We start from the raw sequence: 26407 nt of genomic DNA, 5'->3' as shown, positions 1-26407 counted from the left end.
TGACTTTCAAAAATGTTGTTTTATAATATCTTCAATATATGTTGCAAGATTCATCAACTTCGGCTGAGTGAATTCAGTTAAATATCCCTAATTAGTTATGTTTATTAAATATGTAAATAAGGAATTGGCTAAAGTAAAAGTGCTTAATGACTTTCAACAATGTTATATCATAGTATCTTTAATGTACATATCAAGTTTCATCAATTTTGGACGTCAATTCAGATAGATCAAGTCAATTCAAATAAATATCCCTAATTTCAAAAGTTCATTAAATATGCAGATTAAGAGTTTGATGAAGTAAAAATGCTTAATGACTTTAAATAGTGTTAAATCATAGTATCTTCATTACCAAGTTTTGTCAATTTTGATCAAGTCAAATCATATATATATCCTAGACTGAAAGATTCCGTCGCGTGCGGGCGCTCCGGCGCACTGCGACCTACGACTCTTAAGGGTCGTAGGTCATAGTGCGCCGGAGCGCCCGCACGCAACGGAATCTTTCAGTCTAATATATATCCCTAATTGGGAAAGTTTATTAAACCTACAAAATATCCATTATCTTTTATGTCATCCCTTCATATCTTTCACAGCTGATATATCTTGGTGTGATCAACATTTGTAGCAAATCTCATCAAATTGTGTGCAGTCGTTGTCAATATATTTGGGTTTTTTCTAAAATCACTAATTATGCAATTGAGCAAAAAGTAAGCAACAAACACCCATCAAAAACTAATAATTTCTTGCCATTTGCAAACTGAATCTATGTACCAGATTTGATTCTGATCTGATGAGCCGTTTTTGAGATATCGAGCACACAGACAGACAGACAGACAAACAGACAGACAGACATTGCTGCAACATATGCTCATGTGTGTGAACACGTGAGCAAAAAATAATGGATGATATTTAAGCACGGTCACTCCAGAGTGACTGTGATTCAAGATACAAAAAACTCTGTCAAATACGGAGTGTGAAAAAAGTTGCAAGTTACAGTAATTTACCCCCCCCCCCATCTAAATGTTAACCCCTGTAACCCCTGAAATGTTGCTACTGAGACACGTCTTCATATGTTCATTGACACTCACTTCTATCCAAGGATGCGTGCTTTGGTTCCCTCATCTGACAAGTTCATTGGTATATTTTGATACCTGGTCTAGGCTCCATACATAGATAAATGAACTACCAATTACCAATTAGCATTTATTCAAGATGCCATGGTATTGCTATTTCTTTGAAAAATAACAAATAGATTAAAAAACTCAATTGCATGGAAGAAAATGTAATGGGTGAATGTTCACTCTCGTTGGTCAAGCCATAGACAACAGAGAAGATTTTCTACCAGCTACTGTTGCACAGTTCTGTCAGAATTAGGTTCTCACCAAAGTTGCCCTTGACCCTTTGTTGGAAAGAATTCTTTCTGAACATATGAAAGCTCTAAAAAGAGAACATTGACACATGACGAATTTATTAGATGTAAGAATGTTAACCTAAAGTTAACTGTTTAATGTTTGGTAAAACAGCTGTTAAGAGAAAACAAGAGAAACATAATGACAGAGAAGACAGAACGACAGAAAATTAAACGTCAAAACTTGTGTAGGTATAAAGCACAAGTTTTATTGCAAAATGAACAGAGACATTTATTTATGAGATAAACGACATGATCTATTGTATTTGACTAAACTTTGTCTGGAAGTATACCTGAGACAGATGATAGATGGACATGCTTGTGAACGAGATATAAAGGGAGGGGGTTGGGCCAAACTGTGCCTATGCAACTTTCTTGTTTATAACCAATGTACATGTATTGCATGCAACATAACTGCAACATTTAACCCTTTTCCTGCTAAGTCCATATTTCACCACCAGGTCAAGATAGTTAAAATAAATGAAACAACATATTCCACATGGTGTATTTTAACGTAATACTGTGCATTTGAAAGCTGTTGAAAACATAAATACTGTAAACTTGATTTTTTTGGACTAAAGCTGGTATAACTGGCCAAGCCAAGTGGGTGAAAATATGTCATGTTTTGGCTCAATCCCGCTTTTTACTGACTTGGCTGATGGGGAAGTGATACTGTCTGGCAGGAAAAGGGTTAAATTGTACTACTGTATGTACATTATGAACATGTCATATTGTAAGAAATAAAATGATTTATTTCTTACAATATAGCCTTCTTTCCCCATCAACAGATACAGCCTATTACAAAGAACACACGTAATTTAAGCCATGCCATGGTTGTGAAACGGGTTTAGTTTGCTTAGCCATCAATTTGAAAAGAGTATATGAGCTAGCACACACAAATATATCATGGGATTTCAGAGACTGTTGATGAATGCATAATTGTACATAGGAGTATGAAAGATGATACATGGGTTTGCAAAAATTTTGTTTTTTAGATCATGCTATAAAAAGGATGTAAATTTCTAACTTTACAATAAAATTTGACTTTACAGGTATGCACCAACAAGAAATAGTCTGCCCCTTGGGTCATGGTGATTTAAAACAATAGTGAATATTGGAACTTGTATTGTTGCTTTTTACACTATGGTCAAAAGAAAAACAAACCTGCCGTAAACAATACTGCAGCATACACTTTCAATGCCCATATTACTGTACACATTCTGTAAAATCTGCATAGAGATGCATTGATATATACATCTTCCAATGGAAATTAATTCAAAGTTCTTAACAGATACATAATGCCTGTCATAGAAGGATTTTATCATAAGATATATTATGTCAAATAAGGTACCTGTAGAAATCAGGGACAGCTAAAACTGCATAAAGCATCATTAAATCTATGTCATGGCCAAGACTTCAAAGTACAATTATACTGGTATGCATGTTGGTGAATTCTTGACAATTCAATTCTTGAAGTAATGTAAAGATAAAACAGCTTGTTGCTGGTAAAAATCACATTTGTTGGCAGTGTTTACAAGTTTAAATTTAAAAGACTTGCTTATATTTTACATTGCTGAAGTACAATAAATACAATCTTTCACAGATGTGACCAATGCATATGAAAAAAGCAAAACAGTCAACTTTTAACATTTATTTGCTAGTAGTGGTCCATATAAGAAAATATATTTAAGGAGTGTCTATGGACACATCACAAGTAGGGCATCTCTGTTTGTATGACAAATGGATTTGACGACTGTTTATTATAGGGTTATTCACAAAATACGGCCCTGTATGGACTCGGGCTCAGTGAGTGACGTATTGGACTCGCTTTCGGCTCGTCCAATACGTCACTCACTGAGCCCTCGTCCATACAGGGCCGTATTTTGTGTATAACCCTATTATTATACACCTCCCTCCATTAATCGTCCGTATAAACTAATTCTATGGTAAATTTTGAGGGATGCGGAACGCGTGATATGAGTGGAACGCGCGCGATTGTTGAAATAAATTTGCTACAAAACCCTGAAAATTTGCATATTACACCTAAAAATACAACGTCCCAGCACGTCGCGCGTCTCCTGTATTCAGGACTCCGCGTAGTATACAAAATACGGAAAGTTATTGGACGGTCAAACTCCCATAGGTTACGGCAGTAGGTGTATAATTATAAATAATATGTGGACATGAGCAACAATAAGAATTTCTTATATGAATACCAAATCACAATTATTGCACTTTGACAAGTACCTGCTATGACATAAAAAGAACATTGTACAAATACAGAATATCTGGGCTATCTCATATCCAAATTTTTAATATTCTAGACAGTATACCTGGACGTGGAAATGTCTTTCGACAAGTTAACCCCTACAGCTCAATACTTCTGAAACTTTAAAAGTCTAGGACGCAGTGCGTACAAACAGAGATCTTGGACTGAGTTGGTGAGCCAATTTGAACATGAACACTAAATATGTTCGATAAACATCGTTATGTACATCATGATGACAGCCATGGATGTGCAGCCAGTGAAGTTTTACTGCGGTCACCGTAATCATAGAGAAGTTCCTCATCAACTTTGATGTCACGCTTGGCAACAAGTATCAAGTATGGTTTGTCATTTATCGCGATCTTCTTGGTCACACAGTTAGCCTCTGTTTTGCTGTGATTGATGAGTCTACCCAGTCGTCCTGATTCTGCCGTGGCATCAATGCTGTTGAATATCAAAGAAATTACAAGTTGTAAAACCAAATGTCAGAATAAATTCTTACGGATGTTCTCCTTGACTGAGGAAAATATTCACATATTACACTGTAAGGTAAAGCGATGACACAACAAAAATTTAAAACTTACAAAATTAACTCACAGGACCCCAAAAAACTCTAAATTTTGAGGGCACAAGACTGACCGATGAATATCATTCCCACTTTCATGCATCATGAAAAACAGCTTTTACTGACAGTATTCAATTGTGTGCCTGGGCAAATAGTGCTGTACAGAAGTTCTACAGATTTGTGCAGATACCATAGTCCTAAAATAGCCAGTAGCTGTAACTCATGAGGACTTTTTCACTGTTTTTCTTTTGTATGTCAACAGTAAGTTCTTGCTCTATTCTCAAAAGCCTGTTTAAATACCTACTATTTAGCTTGTCAACACAGTGTCTAATATACATGTAAACTGCACTGTTATAATTTACTTTTTGATTCTACGTCAGGACTAGAGTTCACTTGTCAACAATAACAGTGCAGTTTCCACATGTACACGCTGAGTTGACAGGCTGAATACTGTGTATCTCAACAATGCTTTGGGAAGTAGAACAAGAAACTGAAGTTGCCATTAAAAAAAAAAATACTGGGTACTGAAAAAAAAAATAATCACAAGTTATAGCTACTGGCTCTTTAAATCAGTCAGAATTGTGATGTATCAACAAATCACTCACCAATAGGTTTTGTTATTGAAGGAGAAATAATAGATGTAGCATCCAACTTCTGGTTTTGCAGCATACTCTTCTTCTCTCTTTTTGGCTGTCTGTATGTCTATCAGATCACCAGCATATTCTACCACAAACTCCCCTCTCATGAAATTCTTTGTAGCTACAACACCTCTTCCTTTTCCTTCAAATTCTTTTACCTGTGAAGAAGAATACAGTGATAAATACATCTAACATTCCACAATTTTTTATTTTCTGAGACATAATAGTGATTCATAAAAAAGTGCTACTCATACAAAAGAGTGGACACAATTAAATCTTTTCTACTGATTTATTAAATTGCTACTAAACTTGTCATTACACAGTACCTTTACAAAATGGACACCTCTTCATCTGCAAAAGAGTACTAAACCTAAAAGTTTCAAGGTCAAAAACTTCACCAGTCAGGTTTATTCCAAGGAGCTCTGTATTTAGAAGAGCATGTTCCCAAAAATGTCAAATGAATAATATTCAAATTTTTCTGTTCCTATATCAAAACATAGGGCCAATGTCCCTGAAGCTACTATAGACATGGATACAAAATTAAGTATTTCCTGACTGTATGAAATTATCTCACTAAGGTCATCCTAGGGACCTGTTAACCAAATATTAAATCTGTCTGACCAGCGGTTTTGAAAAAACAAGCGACCCAACAGTCGACAGAGCTCCGCTGTGTTATGTAGAGAATAACTTTTTGTGACACATGTATTGATGAAGAAGGTTGATATCTTTGATAGCTCATTTCAGGATGGCCTGACCAAAAATGGAAAAATTAGCTGCAAAAATACAAAATACTAAATTGATGATTTCATCATAATTTCAATGTAAGGTAAAACCTAGGAACGTGTATACCAAATATCAAAGCTATCACATGAGTAACTTTTGAGAAACAAATATTTTGACCAAAAACGGCAAAAATTGACCCAAAAATACAAAAATTGAAGATTTCATCAAATTTCACTATATCACACTAAGAGAACTCCTGGGAACCTGTATACCAAATATCAAAGGCATCAGATAAGTAGTTTTTGAGAAAGACATTTTTCAACCAAAAATGGCAAAAATTGCACCAAAAATACAAAATTGCAGATTTCATCATATATTCGATATATCATATTAAGTTCATCTGTAGGAACCTGTATACCAAATATCAAAGCTGTAAGACGAGCGGTTTTGATGAAATAAATTTTTGACCAAAAATAACAAAAAAGTTCCTTAAAATACAGATTTGCATATTTCATCACAATTTGAACAAATCCAAGTTGGGTTATCCCTGGGGACCTGTATAATACCAAATAACAAGCTGTCTGACCAGCGTTTATGAAGAAGAAGATTTTTTACCAAAAACGCCTTATTGGCACTAATTTGCATATTTTCAACAATATCAAAAAATTAAAAAAAAGATTTCTCATAATCATATTTTGCATCTACACAACAATGATCAAATCAGTAAGTACTGCGGTTCTCAAGATATTTGAGTGGACGGACGCCTCACAAACGGACATACATACATACATACAGACTGACGACAGACGGATACCCATCCCAATAGCTTCTATAGACTATAGTCTACAGTAGCTAAAAATCGTCGAGAAAAGTCTGTGTCTATATGCTGTTATGAAATACCAGAATGGTAAGATCATCATGACTGTGCAGAGGACTATCATCAATTTGTTAGTCAACTCTAAAGAGCCTAGGTCTTCACAAATCTGTATTTCTTAATAGAGGATATGTATATGCCAGAATATATATGCCACAACAAAAAGACAATGTTTAGTTTTATGAAAAGTACCACAAGGTAAAATACTGTGTGCTTTACTGTTTTCTTCACAGGAAAAGAGTATAATGATAGTACTGCTATATTCAACTTACTGCCAAGCCATCCTCTTGTTGTGATAAAATAGCCTCTTGTAATTTCTTTTGTTCTGCTGCCTGTTGAAAATAAGAAGTATTTACACATATTTTAAAATACTTCACATTTATCAAATGTCTAGTTACTATGTTACTCTGGCATTATATCCACCTACCAATGTATGTACAGTGTGGAGTATACAATGTTATTTGTTTATTACTTGAAATGCAGTATTGTGACCCAACAACACATGTAGAATTTGACTTTGCACAAACTTGTCATTACCTCAATATCTGATTTACACCGTCTAGAGCTCCTTCTGACTGAGAAGAAATCTGTCAAAACACTCTTCTGGGATGGAACTTTGCTGGTTCTGTCAACAAAGCAATATTGTCATTTAATTTTGCAAGAAAATACAATTGAAAATTCATCAAATGAAATCATTTTAAGTCAAAAAGTAGAAGTACAGAAATGCTTATATTTGAAATTCCTATTTTCATCGATCTAGCTCAGTCAAAACTTGGCTGCCGATATCATTTCTTCAAACACTCAGTACAATTCTATCTGCAGCATAATGACATATGTCTCGCTGGCATATTCTTGTCTGCTGCTTTCCCTGAAATCTCCATGTCTCAGTAAAGATATTATATCTCAGAAATCTGACTTGACATTCAAGTAAAGACCTTACTGGGCTAACAAGTTGCAAGAAGAAATTTACAATTACTTCAGTAAAATTTAAGAATTATGGAAAATGTATAATTTTTTAATTTACCTTTTACCCTGTGATGCTGATTTTGGTTTTGAAATTTAATTTACCTTTTACCCTGTGATGCTGATTTTGGTTTTGAAGTTTTATGTTGTTTTCCTTTGCCAGTTTGCTTGCCTCTTGATTTTGAACTTCTTGGTTTGCTTTTAGTTGTGCACTCTTCCTCGTCTTTTCTGGATTCCTTTTCCTTTTCAGGGAATTCTGGAGTTCCTGGTTCATCATAACAATTAATATAAACATTTAATGTTTTAAGACAACTTTGCTGCAATAAATTTCATATAAATGATTGGCAGGACCATGTATCACATTTATGTTGTATAACTATATATATCGCTATCAGATATATTTCCCTGTTGCAGCAGAAGATATAGCAGCAATTTGTAGCTTAATTTCATTCGCAAAGGTGCAGCCTGTGTGAACAGCCTTTATGTCACCTGGACATGCCTCTGTTAATTGCCTCACGATATAGAAATCCTGAGGTAGCCACAGCAGCTGCCAGTGATCATCTGGTGTTTGAATTACCTCTTTGAGTGCCAAAGTCAATTTTTGTCACATTTAGAAAATATAACCCAGTCATTTTTTAGCAGATTTTCCCCAAAATTTTGATCAAAAAAGTAGGCATTGAAAAATGATGTCCATTTGGTGATTTTTCAAAAATTGCAGAAAATATCATAAAAATTGGTGAGATGTTACAACAAAATTTTGCTGTACCAAATTTCAGAATTCAAAGGGTCAAGTATAACAGAATTTTTATGTATATTAAATAAAATCAAGTCAGAAAAATACAACAGGAAAGGTCTCATAATAAAATAATAGTTGATCTTTAGAACAGCACTGTCTTTATTTTTTTCATTTTTAATGCTGATAAGTTATGATTATAATTTGTATTCCTACTTTGCTACTTAGAATAATACCAGTAGGAGAAGATATATCTATCCACATAGTCACAAATACAATCATATTGATGTAATCATCATACTTACCATAAAAATTTACATATAGCTTTTTCCTTGCAACAAAAGCAGTCAAGCACTATTTTGTCCCTTTCTTTGTGCACACTGAATTTCATATGTATAAGAACTAATGATGCCTGATTTCTACCAATGGTTAAGCTTTGAGATATCATGCTATATAGACATCTACATATAGCAGTACACTCTGTAGCTAAAATAAATGCTCTTTTCCCGCAAATAAATAATGAAAGTAGAGGTTAGGAATCCTGTACCTGGTTTAGAAACTGTCGCTGCTGCTTCTGCACCTTTACTGGCATCTGCCACCTCAATTTCCCCTTGACTGTCTCGATGTTTGGATGGGCTATAACGCTTTCCTAATTTTACAAAGGGGCTCTTTGCAAAAAATCTTGTGATTTTAGATTCCTTCGCAGGAGATTTCATACCTGCACCATTATCCTGCACCATTCAATTTGAAACAGAGTGTGGGAAGAAAAAATGGTAAAAAATGCATTCAGGGCTGGAATAAATAGCAACTCATATCACTCAATGGGAAACTTGCAGTAAAATACAAGATACACCTGGTATCATGTTGAATATAATGCAATCCTTTTAGTTTCAGCAAATGTGCTTCACACACTAAAAAGACCTCATTGGAGTGATATAATTTCCTAATGCTAGATGACCCTCCCTGATAAAGCTGGATGAATATTAGCCTAGATTCTATTCCTCGCTTAGGGACTCTGTGCCTCCGACCCAACTCTGTCTAGCCTCGAGGTCCACTTTTACTCAGCACCGAAAAAGTGAACGATCTCCAGTGGAGACGATGATGTCACTGGCGTCCCTTTGAAAGTCAATCAGTCAAAATGTTCCTCTCATGATTGGCCTATGATTAAATGGGTGTTGCTCATTAACATTTATTATGCCATATTATGGCACATGTTCTATGGCTTGTTTGTGAGCAACACCCATTTAATCATAGGCCACTCATGAGAGGAACACATTTTGATTGATTGACTTTCAAAGGGACGCCAGTAACATCATCATCTCTCCTGGAGACCATTCACTTTTAAACGAGCTGTTTTGCATTCTATGGTGCTAAAAGTGGACCTCGAGGCTAGACGGAGTGGGGTCGGAGGCACAGAGTCCCTATGCGACGAATAGAATGTAGGCTAGATGAATATATGCAAATGGAGCAAACAATTGACTCACTGAACACCATTTCCATTTATCAAAATCTATTCAACCAAATTTCCACTTTCAAGTTTTAAGTTTTGAAATGGATGTTTTCACACACTGTCATGTGTATTACATTCATACTTCACACAAAGAAAATACACCTGAGGATGCAGGGAGATGTGAATGCCTTCCAGGAAAAGCATCTCACCCCTCAACCTTGATGTGTTTTCCTTGTCTTGTTCAACGATAGACTCACTCAAGGTCTGTGGTTGAAAAGATCAAACAGACTGTAAAACACAAATCATGAAGGCAGAAGCAAGCTGCCACTTTCATACGCAAACTTACCTTTGAAGTTGAAGGTTTTATTAAACTTGCCTCCTCTCCTCTTGACTTTGGATCACTGATCTGAGGGTCTTTTTCTGCAAGACAACAAGACTTATTTGATTGACCTGGTCACAGGTGGCAGAAGCTGTAGCCGGTACCCGCGAAGGACTTCACCAATCTTGCATCGATTTATGCATGATCATTTTGTAGCATCTCACAGGAACGCCGCGTCGTTCCAATGCCCGAACCGTTAGTTCTGGGGTACCGAAATGCCAGAGAGATCCTACATCTGTACACGCAAAGACCATGGAGGTACTTACTAGCGAGATGCCTAGCAAGCATGGGGTCGGACATATTGTAATGTTGCATGTGCATACTCAACTGTTATTGTGTTGCGCGTACTTGCAGTATCGTGAACTTGCTAAGAGGCCAGCATATTGTAGAAAGTAATTGCAAAACGCATCAACATAAAATACATACCTCCAGCCATTATTAGTCCCTGTATCTGTGAAATATTTTTACAAACAGAAAAGCCTACGTAAACTTCGGGACGAAGTGAATGATTCGGCGTCCCGGGGTTTTAAATCGTCTTCTTCGTTTTTTAAATCGTCTTCTTGTTTGCTATTGGTTTAATGCTTAATTTGAATTGCAAACGTTTGACTGATTGGCTAGGTATTGCCGATGTTCAGTAAGAACAACATTGATTGGTTAAGACTGGTTCAAAGGTCAAATACTCCCACATGTCCCACCCTCCTCTTCTCTGCCGGCCCTGAGACCCTTTACGGGCGCTGAGGGCCAGGGTCCAACGTCGTCCAAATAAATAATTTTGTTTGATTAGGGTGATATTTTTTTCAAGGAGGGGCAAACATCTAATGCAGGATAATTTCGGAAGCGTGGCGTAAATTCCAAGGATTTCCCTGTGGACATAATTGTGTATAATGTCAACAAAAAATATTCTGTCTCGGCACATGCGCCGCGCGTAGGCATTGCACTGTCATTTGTGCAGTGAAGGTGCGAGATAACAATAACACAACAATTACCCGGAAAGGGTTCCCAGTGAGCAGGGTTAGGCTCACCAAGGATTCCTGTAAATGGTCAGGTGGCACCTACGTCAAAATCTGGTGTCATGTGATGCTGCACTGAACGCTACGCAGACGACAATTCGTAAGTCTGTGTTTCAAAATAGTTGAAGGTGGAATACATACGGGCAACATTCTGTGCCACCTTTTGAGGAGAGACGGTACACCCACAACCGTGGTCGCAACTTGAAGCGAACATTTGATCATGCATGTTACATGTACAGAAGCTGCCGATTGTAAATAATAATCCTTAAAAGACGGTTTGATTTCCCGTGATTTCCACCAAAATTGAGACTGGTAGAAACATGGCGGAGTGTACAGTTGTAGAAGTGTACGAAATTGCTGCCTCCATCGGCAAGGAATTGGAGAAGGTGATAGAGACTTATGGCGGGGAAGCCGTTGCCCAGATAATGCCTAAAATTATCCTCAGCCTGGAGAAGTTGGAAGCAGTTACGAAGAAAAGTGAGAAACACGATGCGATAGTGGAGGATCTTACTGTAAAGCTTGAGACAGCGCGAAAAGAACTTCTGTTTGCTCAAGAGGAGAGGATACGATCATCACAGGTACTATTGTGTTATGCCCTTTGATTTGAGAACACCGCCAAAATTATGACCAAAGTGTAATTGGGTGATTACCGTGCAAAAAGGCACAGAAGCGCAGGTTATAGAAAACTGATGAATAATATGCATTTGACGTATACATTTAAGGGTTTGGAGAGACACCCTCACACAATATGCTCAGTTGTCACTATTATTCAGCAGGGTTATTTATGCATTCATTAGTAAAACAGCTAAAATGTGAAACATGATATTGAATTAACAGAAGCAAGGAAATGAGTAATATTCTATAGTTTGTTTAGCTTAAAGGGACAAAAACTGTAATTTTGATAATATTTTTGTATTTTACACTGCCTTGCATTCAAAGTACAATGTTGTAGACATTTATTCTAGTCAAGACTAAAGTTCTATCACACTCATAGAAACAGCGTTGAAGTTTTCAACATAAGGTTTTACCACATTACAATTTTGGGAACAGAACAAAATGTTTTACACACATAACAAAAAAACAACGGTCACAGGTACAGTGCAGTACAGTACAGCATGTACGCAATTTAAAGAATGTGATAGGAAGTACTTCGCTAGAACAACTCAAAATTGTAGCGTTCATGAACTTCCAAAAGGACTTTATGTCACTCCTTTTCCCAAAACATTCTGAAGTGCCAACCACCTTCATTAAAAAGAAAGGGTATTTAGGTGTCCTTAACTTACGTGAACGTCCTTATTATTTTGTTTTGAATACACCATACAAACAAAAAATTCAAGTGATTGAATTTGATACCATAAAGAGCTTTTCTCATCGATTATGGACAAAATGTAGTTTTAAAGCGAGAAAACCAATGGGATACGATGTATGACAAGTTATAGATGCTCTGTCATTGTTTTGTTTACTTCATTACCATTTTTTTCAGAAAGTAACAATAATTTACTGCCTCAGGGTTTTTGTCAATCAAATGGTCAAAGTTCACTTTCACTTTCACTCTCATGACATCACAAGCTTGTTAGTAATTCCTTAAGAAACAAGGACATAAGGTCAACGCTGCCTTTTATCGCTGATAATCCTTCAATAAAAAGCAGTGGATAATCTTCTTGATGAACTAAGTTTTGGACTGGAAGTTAAATCAAAATTTGAGCACAAAAACTAGAAGTTTCATGTATTTCAGATACAGTATTCTGTACTGTACTCATACACTCCATTTCAAATGTGACAACTTGTATCTGAATATTGTCAGTCAGTCAACAGTCTAGCAGACATCCTTTCCTCAATTTTTTTCCTCTTCAATTTGAAGTTGTTATGACAGAACTAAAAAGTTCTGAGGGGTAATTTACATTTTTTGATACTTCATCAGGTTTGTAATTTATGTAAGATAATATCTTAATGTTGGACGTGTCTGAAACAACCTCCATATTTGCTATCATTTGTTCACTGCTAATTTATTTTTAGACCCATAAGTTTGTTTGTTCTGTATTTTGCTTGTTCACAAAGGAATGGCAAGAGAGCGAAGAAAAATGGAGAGATGAAGCAAAGGATCTCTTACAGATGATTAGTACACTCCAGAAAAGCAATGAAGAATTGAAAAGGAAAGTGACGGACCAGGCCGGAGCAGTCAGTCATGAAATTGGTGAGTTATAAACCAGTCCACTAATCACGTAACTATTTTCAATATGTTTCCGTTAACAACTGATTAAATGCAAAATATGTGATCTCAGTATTCAATTCATGGTGCACCTTTAACCTGTTCACCCCTAATTCCCTGTGAGCAGTTCCACAATCACCATAGATAACAATGGATTTTGGCCAAACCATGATGGTGAAAGGGTGAATCCTTTCACCTCCATTGCCCTTTTGCCAAGACTAAACAAATAGTCTTTGGCCAAACCATGGTGGTGAAAGGGTAAAGGTCTGTAACAATGTAAGGTCTGTACACCACTAGCCGGATAGGGTCATGCTATCACTTTGCCAGGCATTGGAATCTATATTTACCCCATTGATTAATTTACGCAGCCCAAGTGTACACATTGTGGCTCAATATGTTATCTGCTGTCAACTTGTCTCATTAAACAAGAGATAACGCTGACAAATGTTTTTCAGTATGACCTGAAATTCCAACCCTAAAATTTGTGGAATGCTTTACCATTTGAGATAAGGCTTGCTAATTCTTTTAACAATTTTAGAAGTCAGTTAAAAACTTATCTTTTTAGATCATTTTATTTCTAGACACTTTTTAAAATTTTACCTCTTTGCATTTTATTAGTGTTTTCTCGTAATTTTTATTTATAATTTACCTCAGCTCTTTTTTAGTGTTGTGTAAAGCGCATTGAGATTTTTAAAATGTAATGCGCTCTATAAGAAATAAATATTATTATTATTATTAAAATATTTTTTGTGTAGCATATATGTGTTATCTTGAGAATTTATTCTTAATTTTAAAATTTAGAAATGTTTCCATTCACTTGCCCTTCTGTACCAATAACAAATCAAACACCAAGTTCATCTCATTGATTAGCGTAAATTTACTTTTATAAACAATTTTAAATTCTAAATTTCAAAAATTATAGATGGATTTTAGCATCTCTGATATTTCATGATGCAGCTGTCCAGCAGCCAACACATTCCTTCGGTGTAAAAAGACAATTTAATGAGGAACGAACTCATTTCACCACATATTCAAATTTAATTATTGTAAATGTGTGTCCTAGAGATTTTCCGTGGGGGAATTTAACCTTTGAACTATATCAATAGTGTCAATGTGACCTCTTCTGACATTGCTGTCAACTCATTTATGTTTACAAGTGAGGTCAAACCTTTATACCCTAAGAGAAGGGAAAGAGCTTTTATCACTATTTTAAATCTTCAGAGAATGTTGCTTAATTATACATCATAATAGGCTGATAGCAAGGAATATTACGAACTCATTATATTAAAACTCATTTTTCATAACTAGTTTAATTAAACTTTTCTAGATTATAGTAATGAGTGATGCTTTTCTGATGACATTGTGTAAATATGTGTATTCGTTGGTATGTCTGGCTTTGTGCCATATACTGGTTATGTTTGTGAGTAAAATGACACTATGTTTCACAATGGCAATTATTACACACTGTAATAAAGGTGTAATGAAAAGTCACTGGTACAACGGAGGCCAATACACATTTTATTGTATAAATACTCCCACTGATGCTTTTATTCCACTATATTACACCCACTTACAATACTTTGAACGCACTCTTAACCTACACCCCATTACAAATCCACACACCTACTTATTAAAACATAACTAACTGCTCAATTTCTTACTAATTTCTCACATGACAGAATGGGTTTTCCAAGGTGCATAGTTTTAGTTCACCACTAAAAGTAGCAATTACCATCAGATACTTGTGTGTAAAGACAGTCAAAAATGGCAAATAAGTGAAAATCATAAAAACATTATGCTTTTGCAAATACTAGGATTATTGATATCGATTAGAATGAAATGAAAAGAGATGAGTTCTAGAAGATAGTACAATCTGCATACCCATTATTTGAAAAATCATAAGAGGCAAAAAAATTGCATATAATCCTCTATAGAACACCCTTTTACATTTACTATACTACCTTCCTGTGTATTTTTCTCACCGGAACAGGAATGTTTTTTTTTCTTAAGAAAAATAGCACAGAACTCTAATCAACTATTAATGTTTGTGCTCCAGTAGCGTTGCTTCTGTAGGTCTGTATGATAGAAAGTGTTAGTCATTGTCAAATGACCAATCAATACACAAGTCAACAATGCCATGAATAATGTATTAGATTTTACTTTCTATGCTATATATGTGCTTTATAGGTTAATCTCTCAGGCACATGCCCATAAACTCAGGGTGATTTTATATGTAACCTGCTGCTTCTGTGTGAAGGCTATCACAGGTTTGAAAGCAACAAGAATTATAACAACAGCTAGCTCTCTGTAGACAAGTATTGTTTATAGTGTCAGTGTTTAGGTCTACCAGATTTAATAGTGAGTTCCAAAGTACTCATATCAAGGAATATGACTAACAGTCATCTTGTCATCTTTGCACTGTGGCTGAACTGCATTGTTCCCAACAAAGAAGTCGATCATTCAACAGAAACGATCTGTTGAATATGTTGACAGATAACAAAAAATTTTAACCTTTTGTCTAGTGATCCCTCTCTTAGGCAAAGAAAAATAAAAAATTTGTTTCTCATAATCACGCGCGTCAATTCAGACCTGCTGTGCCAACCTTTTTTCTTTGCTCATAAGGAAATAAATTGAAAAAACCCGCAAAATATGTGACGATAGTGCATAACTCATTGTGTATAAAACAGAACTGTAAACACTAACATTCCATTCAGAACTGTACACATATGTCACTGTTATATTAAGCTGTCAAAATATACAGTACATTGCTGCACTAAAAGTCAAACCGCAGAAGTGTTGCTATACAAAAATACTAAAGCAACACTGCTGTGTATTTATCACTGCGTGCATTCGTATGTCGTTTTCATGTTTTTTGCACGTTCTTGTTGGTTGAAGAATAAAAAAAATTGAGAAAAAAACCCTCGTCACCGCATCTTTTTGCAATATGTCTAGGATGAGAAACAATTTTTTTATTTTTCTTGGCCTTATGTGTAATCATATTGGACTTTGTTTGTCATGATATGAAACATGTCATATGAAATAGGAGATTTATGTATGGTCATGCAATATATAGATTTTATATCAGATTTCTGATAATATCAAAACTAGATATGGTATGCTACTCACTAAGCAAAAGGGAACAGAAATTTTAAAAAAGTGAATTTGGCAAATTATAGTTATTGTGAAACATAATGCAGTAATATGTTACTGACATTTAAGTACATTTGAAAGTACACAGTCTGCAAACAGGAAATAAAATGAGTTAATGTATCACTTCAAGTGAAAGAAGTTACTTTATAGATATTTGTTCATACCCTTAGACTGAGAGACAATGTCACACACTTTCAAGGCTGCATTGGATACTTGTTTACACAACAGACAGGAGTTGGTTAGAAATTTAATAACGCCTAACATTTTTTGCTCATGTGTTGACACACGTGAGCATATGTCGCAGCGATGTCTGTCTGTCTGTGTCTGTCTGTCTGTCTGTCTGTCTGTCTGTCTGTGTCTGTCTGTCTGTCTGTCTGTCTGTGTGCTCAATATCTCAAAAACGGCAGATCAGATCAGAATCAAATCTGGTACATAGATTCAGTTTGCAAATTGCAAGAACTGATTAGTTTTTGGTGGGTGTGGCTTGCTTACTTTTTGCTCATTTGCATAATTAATGATTTTAGAAAAAAACGGCTATACATTGAGAACGACTGCACACAATTTGATGAGATTTGCTACAAATGTTGATCACATCAAGATATATCAGCTGTGCAAGTTATTAAGGGATGACGTGAAAGATAATTACTAATTTGCATATTTGATGAAATCTACTAGTTAGGCATATATACTCGATCAAAATTGATGAAACTTGGTATGCATATTGAGGATACTATGATTTAACATTACTGAAATTCAATAAGCATTTTTACTTCATCCAAATCCTAATTTGCATATTTAATGACCTTTTGAAATTAAGGATATATATTTGAATTTACATGACCAAAATTGATGAAACTTGCTATGTACATTAAAGATACTATGATTGAACATTATTAATGTCATTAAGCATTTTTACTTCAGCTAATTCCTAATTTGCATATTTTATGAACTTTCCTAATTAGGGGTATTTATCTGAATTGACGAGACCACAGTTGACGAAACTGGCTATGTACATTATTGAAAGTCATTAAGCATTTGAACATTAGCCAATTCCTTATTTGCATATTTAATGAACTTTCATAATTTGGGATATTTATCTGTATTGACTAGACCAAAGTTGACGAAACTTGCTATGTACATAAATATACTATGATACGACGTTACTGATACGACGTTACTGAAAGTCATTAAGCATTTTTACTTCATCCAGCTCCTAATTTGAATATTTAATGAATTTTCGAAATTAGGGATATATATTTGAATTTACATGACCAAAATTGATAAAACTTGCTATGTACATTAAAGATACTATTATGTAGGCTAACATTATTGAAAGGCATTAAGCATTTTTCTTCAGCCAATTCCTAATTTGTGTATTTAATGAACTTTCCTAATTAGGGATATATACTTGGATTTATTTGATCAAAGTTGGCATAACATGCTATGTACATTGATGATTATACCAGGTTATACCAATATTGATAGTCATTTCGCACTTAAGTTTTCGTGTCAGCTAATTTATAGTTTGCATATCTAATGAGCTTTCAAAGTTTGGAATATATAGTTTGAAGGACGTGACCAAAGGCATGCAATTAAACTTGCTATATAAAGTGGTGATACAACAGTCAAAGAAATTAACTATTTCTATTTCAGCTAATTGCGTATTTGAATACTTAATGACCTATAAAGTTAATCTGTGGTGAATATTGTTCATTATGTTGATCATAATACTTTCAATGAAGTTGCAAACATGTGGCAAAGGTTCAAATTTACACATAACTTCAATATATAATGAAACACGTGAGCATTTACAGTTCATATCTGGTTAAACCGGAAATCGCAAAACAAATTGCCTGATTTTGTCTGCATATTTGCAAAAATCAGTCCTGATTCAATCGTTGGATTGTTGTTTTGAACAGACAGCATGACTTGTATGCCTATCCCACATCAATTCAAAATGAGAAGACCTAAAATGAAATAACCACTATTCAATATTGTTTTATAATTTTAATTATGTATTTTTTCTTTCAGAAAGACTGTTTGGTTAAAGTTACAACAAAGAATACTTGTCATACTTCATTTAGTGATTACTGCATATTACTACACATGCAGGTTCATATCATTGCATTACAGTATACTGGTACTTAGGTTGGAAACACACATGGCCTTATACATTCACCTCGTCAAAGAATTTATCTGTAAAACCAAACCATAGCTATTAAAAGATTGAACTACTTTTAGTGAGGACAGAGGAAACCAAGATTGTATTATATTTCAGGATCATGTGTATATGATCCCCAAGCATAGAAATGTAGATTATGTTGTCAAGGAATTGTTAAAACCAAACAAACAATATTTTGTTTTCACCTTTTAGCCCGGGCTGAGGAAGACCACAAAGTGATGTACAAATTGAAAGAGGCGGTGGATCGACAGCGGGATGAAATCAGAGCTAAAGACAGAGATCTCAGACAAAAAGCAGCAGATATTGAAGCTGTGAGTTGAAATCAGTGGCATATGATGTGTAAAATACAATATTATTTGATCAATATTACTATATAGTCATATGGATTATGAAAACAGTGTAACAAATTACAGTAATCGTCCTTGAACTCTGCTGTAGTTTCAAATAGAACATTGCACATTTGTATTTGAAAAAGTGATTTTGATCGTAATTTTGAAAATTTTAAAAATTTTACATGAAATGCAAACTTAAGCTGAATTCCCTGCTTTTGTGAGAAAAATATTTCATTTTTTGTCACCACTGTTCAAACATTTGCATGTCATGTTGAAGAAAAACCTTTTGGTCTACATTCCAAATTTTAAGATGGCAATGTTCAAAATCATAGACCCTAGAGAAAAGCAAAAAAATTCATCATTTTAGCATTAATTTGAAGCAAACTCATCAATATCAATGCAATTTGAAAACAGTACGCTTTCCTTCAGATACAATTTCACAACTGTTGTTTATTCCCACTTCCTGTGCAATAGCTACAGTCACAGATAGAACGCTTGGCCAGGCTGAATCATGACCTGAGAAGGAAACAAGCCCTGGTACAACACCAAGCAACCAGCTTGATTGATGAGAAAGTTGAACTGGAGGCACAGATGCAGGCACTACAACAAGAAATTGACAGGCAAGACATAGAAGACCATGCAATCCAACAGGCAAGTCAAAATCAATTGAAAATATTCTATCTAAATAGTTCAAGTACCATAAGTTTTAGAAAATAAGTCTGATTCTTCAATGTGACCTGAATTTTTACTCTGATTCAGACAACTTATGCCATTTCCCTGTTGATGATGTAAAAAGCTACATATGAAATGATTGATATAAATCCATAGTATGTTCTAGTAAAAGATTTATACCACTTTAAAGTACAGCTTTGCTTATGCAGCCAATAAGTGTAAACTCAGTAAACTTTAGATATCATAATATTTAGAATCCATGAAAGTAAGTTTTGCATGTTCTGGATAGAGTTTTGCACCTTCCTGGGATATCATTTCAGTAAATGTTCAAGAAAAAAAGATATTTTCATGAAATAAGGGTCATCTAAATGGAATCAGATCCAGGAATTATTATCCAGTTTGTTTTTTGCACTAGAGTATGGCTACTCAAAGTATAGAGTTTGACCCACCAATCAACTTGGAAGGCAAGATGATCATCGATCTAAAAGATCCAAACCGGCCAAGGTTTACAAAAGAGGAACTTAAAATGGTACTCAAAGAAAGAATTGAATTGAAGACACAAGTCTTTGAATTGGAAGAGCAGTTGTCACGTTACCAGTAAGTAATAAAATTATTGTGCGTTTTAGAATTTAATGTAAGGTAATCAAATTATGGTAGGATTACACCAGAGAACAGTTGACTGAGATGCAGATGTTGTTCAGTATCAATCAAAATGTCAAAATCTGCATTTTTTATCACTGAAATTATTGGTACAAAATTTTTCCTGCATTTTTACTCTTGATTTCTAGGTCTGAAGAGAACAGTGAGGAAGACACAGTTGATCATGGCAGCAGTGTCAAAGAAAATAAAGTGGAAGAGGACGGGAAATCCGGGAATAATGAGTCAGGAATCAGGAAACTGTAAGTGCCTGTACTTTCAGGTATCGAAGCTCAACCCCTTTACAGTGAAATATAGTTACAAACATGTTAGAGTTGAACCTCAACTAAGGTTCAAAGTGTTTTTGTTTCCTTAAAGCCCCAATAAGCTGCGAATGTGTAATAAACTGATCTCAAAATATCCTCAGTTTTCCAAGAGTTTTCTTTGAATAAGACCCATAAAAGACTAAAAAAAGTGTATAACGCTGTCATGAGTGTCGAAAGTGGCATGTAAATTCAAACGTTTTAACATCATTTTAGATTTTCTGCCATTTTCAAAAAACTTATGTGACAGAAAAAATAAATATTTCCAACAACAAAATATTGGCCATCATGTTTCGTGCATTCAAGTAAATGGCATCATGCTTGTTTCTTTTATGATCACGATATGTATGTGCAGGAAATACTGCATTTTTGTACTTTTCTGTGGGGGGCCATTTTATGAGTGCAGCACCCATTTATTATTTAACCTGTTAAAACTCATAGGCATGGTCCAAATCAGTGAGCAGTGATACTTCTATACATGTTCTTCAGTTAGCACGTTTACAAGAACCAACTCTGGTTTGAAATAAAATCATTAAAATATTAGCTATTGGGGCTTTAATGTGATATATTATATAAAGTTTTCAAGTGACATCCAAAAGTGAATGCCTTTGCAAAGTAAATAGAGAGGCAAAACTTTTATTTTTTGAATGTATGAATGATGGCCAATTCTTTTAGGAAGATTTATCTGTGCCATTGAGTAGAATCACTCCCTATCCACTATACAAAGCAATCTTTTCATTTAGGTCACCTTGAAAGATACATTATATAATGTAATAAAATGTATTAATTCACAATATTCTTCAAGGTTACTTTTATTCCCTTTTCAATAAGTTGGATGAATATCAACTGGGCTGAAACCTTGGAACAATGTGCTGTTAAATGTATAGTATCAATTACCTATAGATTTTATCCCATTTGAAACTTTACTCACAAGTGTCAAACTAGTTTTGGCCCCTATTTCATAGTTGTTACTGTCTAGTGTAGATGAAAGCTAGAAATAGACATTGTGTGAAGAGATGAATATAGCGTAGTGAGCCAATGAATGACTGAAAAAACATCACATGATATACTGTTGCTTTTATTGCTTTTTTATCTTCTTATTTTGTGGAACAGATTCAAATTCTTTTCAAGAGGAGAGGACAAAAAGAAGATTAAAGCCAAGGAAAAGGACAAAGACAAGGTGAAGGGGAAAGAAAAGACAACAGAAAATAGCAGTGAAATAAAACCTGAGTCATTGAATTCACAATCATCGGTCAGCAATGAGGACAGTGCAACAAGTGGCAGCTCAGATGATCAAGAAGGCAAAGTTGAGATTGTGTTTGAGAAATCAGAAACAAATGATGACAATGAGACCAAGACGACAAGTCGTCTAACTCCAGAACAGAAATACGGTGCCACAGGTCCGTGTAGCACTGATTTTGATGTTTTACAACGCATTGATGAGAGTGAAGAAGACTCTGATGTTGCATCACAGTCATCATCAACTTCATCCGGGGACTGGAGGAGAAGTAGATCAGAGGGTCACAAAGAGAGTTTCAAAAGTTTCATAATATGATTATTGTCCATTTTCAAAGGTCACTGTGCCAATCCACCAGGAGTTGTACTTTATCTTTTTTAAGAATATGTGGCTTGATGATATTGTAAGCAATCGTAAATCTTATAAAAGACTTTTTCTAATCCTTGCAATAATGTATTCAAAATCAACTGTGCGTCACAAAATTTTTGTCAAACTTACAACATGTGTTAGCAATCATTTAATCTAGTTGCTTTGCCTCAACGGTGCAATCCTAATCCTTTGAGCGTATAACTTCAGACCTTGAAATATGTACCTTTGATGAGAAAGCAAATGCATGTAAATGTTGAAATTGTCTTTCCATTCAACATTTGTAATCATTTTCAGTACATTACTAAGGTGTATGTATGGATTGTCCAATATTAACTCACCCACATGACATGATATCTGTAGAGACGAGAGGGATAAACTTGTCTCAGCTGCAGAGCTTTGAAGTTTTTGACAAGTGCCTGTACATTTTTAGGAAGATCTATATCAAACATTTATTGTACATAGAAGTAGTCTACCTCTTCAGTGTATATTTGGAAGAGAAATGAACTTTGTTTCTTTGAAGTTAACAGTCAATTGTATGTACACAAGAATTATGAATGTAAAAATAGTGTGTGTAGTCTAGAATATGGCATTTTTAGAAAGGAAGGTAGGGCATTTTTGTATCCCAATTATTTGGTATAGGTACCACAGAAAGTAAAAAATTCTCAAATATGCCCTTTTTTGCATAAGACTGCATGCATAGAAGGAAAATGTTGGAAGGTTTGAGATAGGGTAGGTTGGTTAATGAAAACATTTCCCTCTTAGCACATGTAGCAAGCTAGTTTGAAAACTTGCAATATTCTGTAGACTTATTTTATTGTGCTAACACTTAATTTTTCCATGTCAAATTTAAGAAAGTTTCAAAGCATAAGATATAGCTAAGTATGTGTAGCAAGGGTTGTGATATATTTATTAGACTGTATGATTATGTACTTTAAAGTGGAAACTAAAACCAATAGAATAGAGCCTTTAGTTTTAGACTTCAAGCGCATTAAAGTCATTTACAGTTTAAATCTAAACGTCTGTAAATCCGTAGTGCTAATGGTCTACTTGTTACATACTGTAGGTACGTGTTAAAGTTGACAATAAATTAGGGCCTGGAAATAGGGTCAGCTGGTCAGATGTTGAATCTTTTAGAAATACAAATACTCACATCAAAATTAAAGTATTTTGTTTCAATCAGTTTCAAATAATGTTAAGAGAACAAGGACCATTCTTCAGTAAAATGTGTAATGATTGAAAACTCACCTTGGGGAGCTAGATCTGAAAAAAATGAGTCAAAAACTGTAAGAATTAAAATATTTCATTTCTTTGGATAACAGAACAAATCATTGTTTTGTCAATTTAATTCAAGTGTGACTAGTTGCAACCCAGTCATGGTTAACTATCAGCTTTCCTCTCGCATCTACAACTGCCATCTTTATCAATTTGTTGTCTCTCAGTTTCTTAATGAATTTTAAACTGTAAAGGGAATATCATGTGCTATCATCACTGACATAAAACTTGTCTTGGCAGCTAGCTTACTGTAGAATTATGATGAACAGGAGGCATCTGTCTCAAAATAGTGTATTCTTCTCCACAAAATAATATCAGTACCATAGTAGATTTGACTGCCAAGTGAGATTGCTAATGACAATGCATACTTATCAAGCATCAGAAGACAAGACAGGTGCAATAAAGTGTTAGTTTCTGCATGCTATATCAATGATCTGATATCTTCTGACAATGTTGACATATTCATCAGTTTACATGTGCTAATCTTTATACCTTTCCACAAGTCATACTTTGGTATGGTGTAAGGGCCTTTTGGGGCTTATAAAAGGCCAAGGATAAGAAGCGGCAAAGCAGTATTACAGTATACAAAGTAACAAATTAAATAGTTTGCTTAAACTTTCTTTAACAAGACTTTAAACCATTCTCTTTCAAAATAAAGAATAATAATGGGAGCTTAAAATTGGAGATGACATGAAAACTTTGGTTGTATGGAAACAAATTATCCTCTAAATGATATTTGAAATTCAAAAAGGTAGCCATCCCTGTGTTAACTATGGGGAAAAATTAAATTTGCAATTTTCACAAAAATATGCCAGTGACAAGTTTATGTACTCCTATGGGCTTCAAAATGAGGCCCCAACAAGTGGTAGACTAGAAAGGTATCATGAATGTTTGAGAATCCAAATATCTGTCCCTGAGGCACATTCTACCCTAATGCTTTTGGATGTCACTATAGGTTGACATTGGACATCGTACCATGGTCATTCCAACATCAGTCAGTGAAAAGAGTGCTAATCAGCATGTTGAAGAATTACGTACACAAAATGTATTTAATGCAACTGAAATTCTCAACACTGCTGTATCACTTTAGATTACATGGTAACTTATGTATGTGGTTTTGCTCTCTACAAAGCAGTATATTAAGTTATACCAGATACACATACAACTCAAATGTGATAGATAATATGTTACAGCTGCTTTTCCATACTAAGTCTGTGGAAAACACGCCATGGTATGGATTACCTCCAGTAAAACAGTCTACGAAAAGAATACCAAATTGTCATTGGAATACCAAATCAAATTCATTCACACTTTTTTTAAATTGCACATGTCCTAATAACCGAATCTAATTTTAATAATTTACAATGCAGTATTATTAATGGTGAAATTATGTATCTCTTATGTATTTCTTATTGAATCTAATTTACAGTATTATGGTATTAATGTTATTACCTGAAAGTTTTTGCTCATTGTACGTATTATGTTTTGTGACCCATCAAGAATATATTTTGATGGTTTTCCATAGTTTATCCATGTACCATAGCACAACATGATTTATCACACTGGTTAAAAATATTTCCATTTGATTTTAATTTCTCTGGGAAAGATAAAAAGCACCCTTCTTTATTTTTGGGGGGCGCATAATCCAAACTATTAAGAGCAAGTCACATTTTTGAGAACTTGATGAATTACAGTGGCATGTACATTAATTTTTTTTATATGGAATATAATTTTTAGAACATTTGTTGGATATCAATGTCTCTTACAATATCTTTTAACAAGTGAATTGTAATTCTCTTTATCAATTCTGTTTCAAAAACAACATTCTTCAAGGGCTTATTTGATGTAGCTCCCAAAAAAATTTATGTGTACTTCTTGACAGTAAGAAGACTTTTCTGTTGCAAATCAGTAAATTGTTAATTCGTGAGTGACAGCATATCTGATTGTAACCAAGACAACATGAACTTTATTATTGAATGTTACTTCACAATATGCATGGTAAAGATTCAAAATCTACACATTGGTAATTATCTCTATGTCTAATCATGAATGTGCCTTCAAACTTTATAAGGTTTTGTCGCATAGGAAAAGCAAAAGTCTATGAGCAGATATTGCAGTACATATACTTATGAGGTATCATCCCACATTCAGGTATATTGTTTTTGTTTTCGGAAAGTTTAGGAAATGGGACGTCCAACAAGTTTGTCAGTCAGTAATATGTTCTATTGTCAAAATATTTGTTGGTTGATGAATGATGAATGGAGATCATGGTTGGTGTACAGCCAATAAATTGAATTATGATTTGGGTATGACCAATGAATTAATATCATGGTTTGAATGTGGTGATATCATGGTTGGAATGTGGTCAGTTCATTTATATAGTTAGTATATGGTCAGTGAATTGAAATCATGATTAGTATACCGTCAATGAATTGAAATCATGATTGGATGTGGTCAATGAGTTGAAATCATGCAGTTTATGGTCAATGAATTGATATCATGGTTGGTGTTTGGTAAACGAATTGGTCCCTTGACCAACCAACAATATCGCCAGATTTTATGCTAAATGAATTAAACACATAGCAAAGGTGATTGACATGTTTCTACATTTTGATACTTGTAATATAATGATATGTTTTGGTTTTTGTATGTTTTACATTAAAATGTCATGGTTTATTTTTGTTTTAAATTGAGATTGTGAGGCAACCTAGGTTTTTGTCTTGAACAAAGTGAGTGTATATATTTACCCTGTAACCATGCTGGCAAAAAAATAGGAAACCATTTACTGAAATAAAAAGCATCCATTAAACCTACAAGCAGTGTGTTATCATATGATAAATTGTAGACTGACAAGTTCACATCTGTTCAAATTTTGGTTGGCACCTTTTTGACGGGTCAAGAAAAAAGTAATACAAATGCTGTATCTGGTGGTATATGCATTCACAATCACAATAAAAATGCGCTTCAGTTTTTTTTGGAATGTTACTTCCAACATCTGCAGATACAGCAATATTCTATT

The 26407-nt window shown here is 34.5% G+C and overlaps 2 protein-coding genes across 2 annotated transcripts; one reads left to right on the top strand and one right to left on the bottom strand.

The window, feature by feature from the left end:
* Positions 1-1463: 1463 nt before the first annotated feature.
* Positions 1464-10562, bottom strand: LOC139144845 (N-lysine methyltransferase KMT5A-like). The gene is made up of 8 exons (XM_070715645.1): positions 10423-10562; positions 9964-10037; positions 8715-8898; positions 7540-7699; positions 7009-7096; positions 6744-6803; positions 4842-5032; positions 1464-4115 (listed from the first exon to the last, which is right to left on the bottom strand). The coding sequence occupies exons 1-8, from the start codon at positions 10430-10432 to the stop codon at positions 3902-3904; spliced, it is 981 nt and encodes a 326-aa protein (XP_070571746.1). The 5' UTR covers positions 10433-10562; the 3' UTR covers positions 1464-3901.
* Positions 10563-10712: 150 nt separating this feature from the next.
* On the top strand, positions 10713-26204 carry LOC139144842 (RILP-like protein 1). The gene is made up of 7 exons (XM_070715642.1): positions 10713-11584; positions 13065-13200; positions 18740-18858; positions 19354-19530; positions 19967-20148; positions 20340-20450; positions 21624-26204. The coding sequence occupies exons 1-7, from the start codon at positions 11327-11329 to the stop codon at positions 22063-22065; spliced, it is 1425 nt and encodes a 474-aa protein (XP_070571743.1). The 5' UTR covers positions 10713-11326; the 3' UTR covers positions 22066-26204.
* Positions 26205-26407: the final 203 nt, after the last annotated feature.

The sequence above is a fragment of the Ptychodera flava genome, chromosome 12, assembly GCF_041260155.1.
Source record: "Ptychodera flava strain L36383 chromosome 12, AS_Pfla_20210202, whole genome shotgun sequence".
NCBI classification, from domain to species: Eukaryota; Metazoa; Hemichordata; class Enteropneusta; family Ptychoderidae; genus Ptychodera; species Ptychodera flava.
Note: the sequence above shows the minus strand (reverse complement) of the source record. Positions and strands in the feature narration are given on the sequence as shown.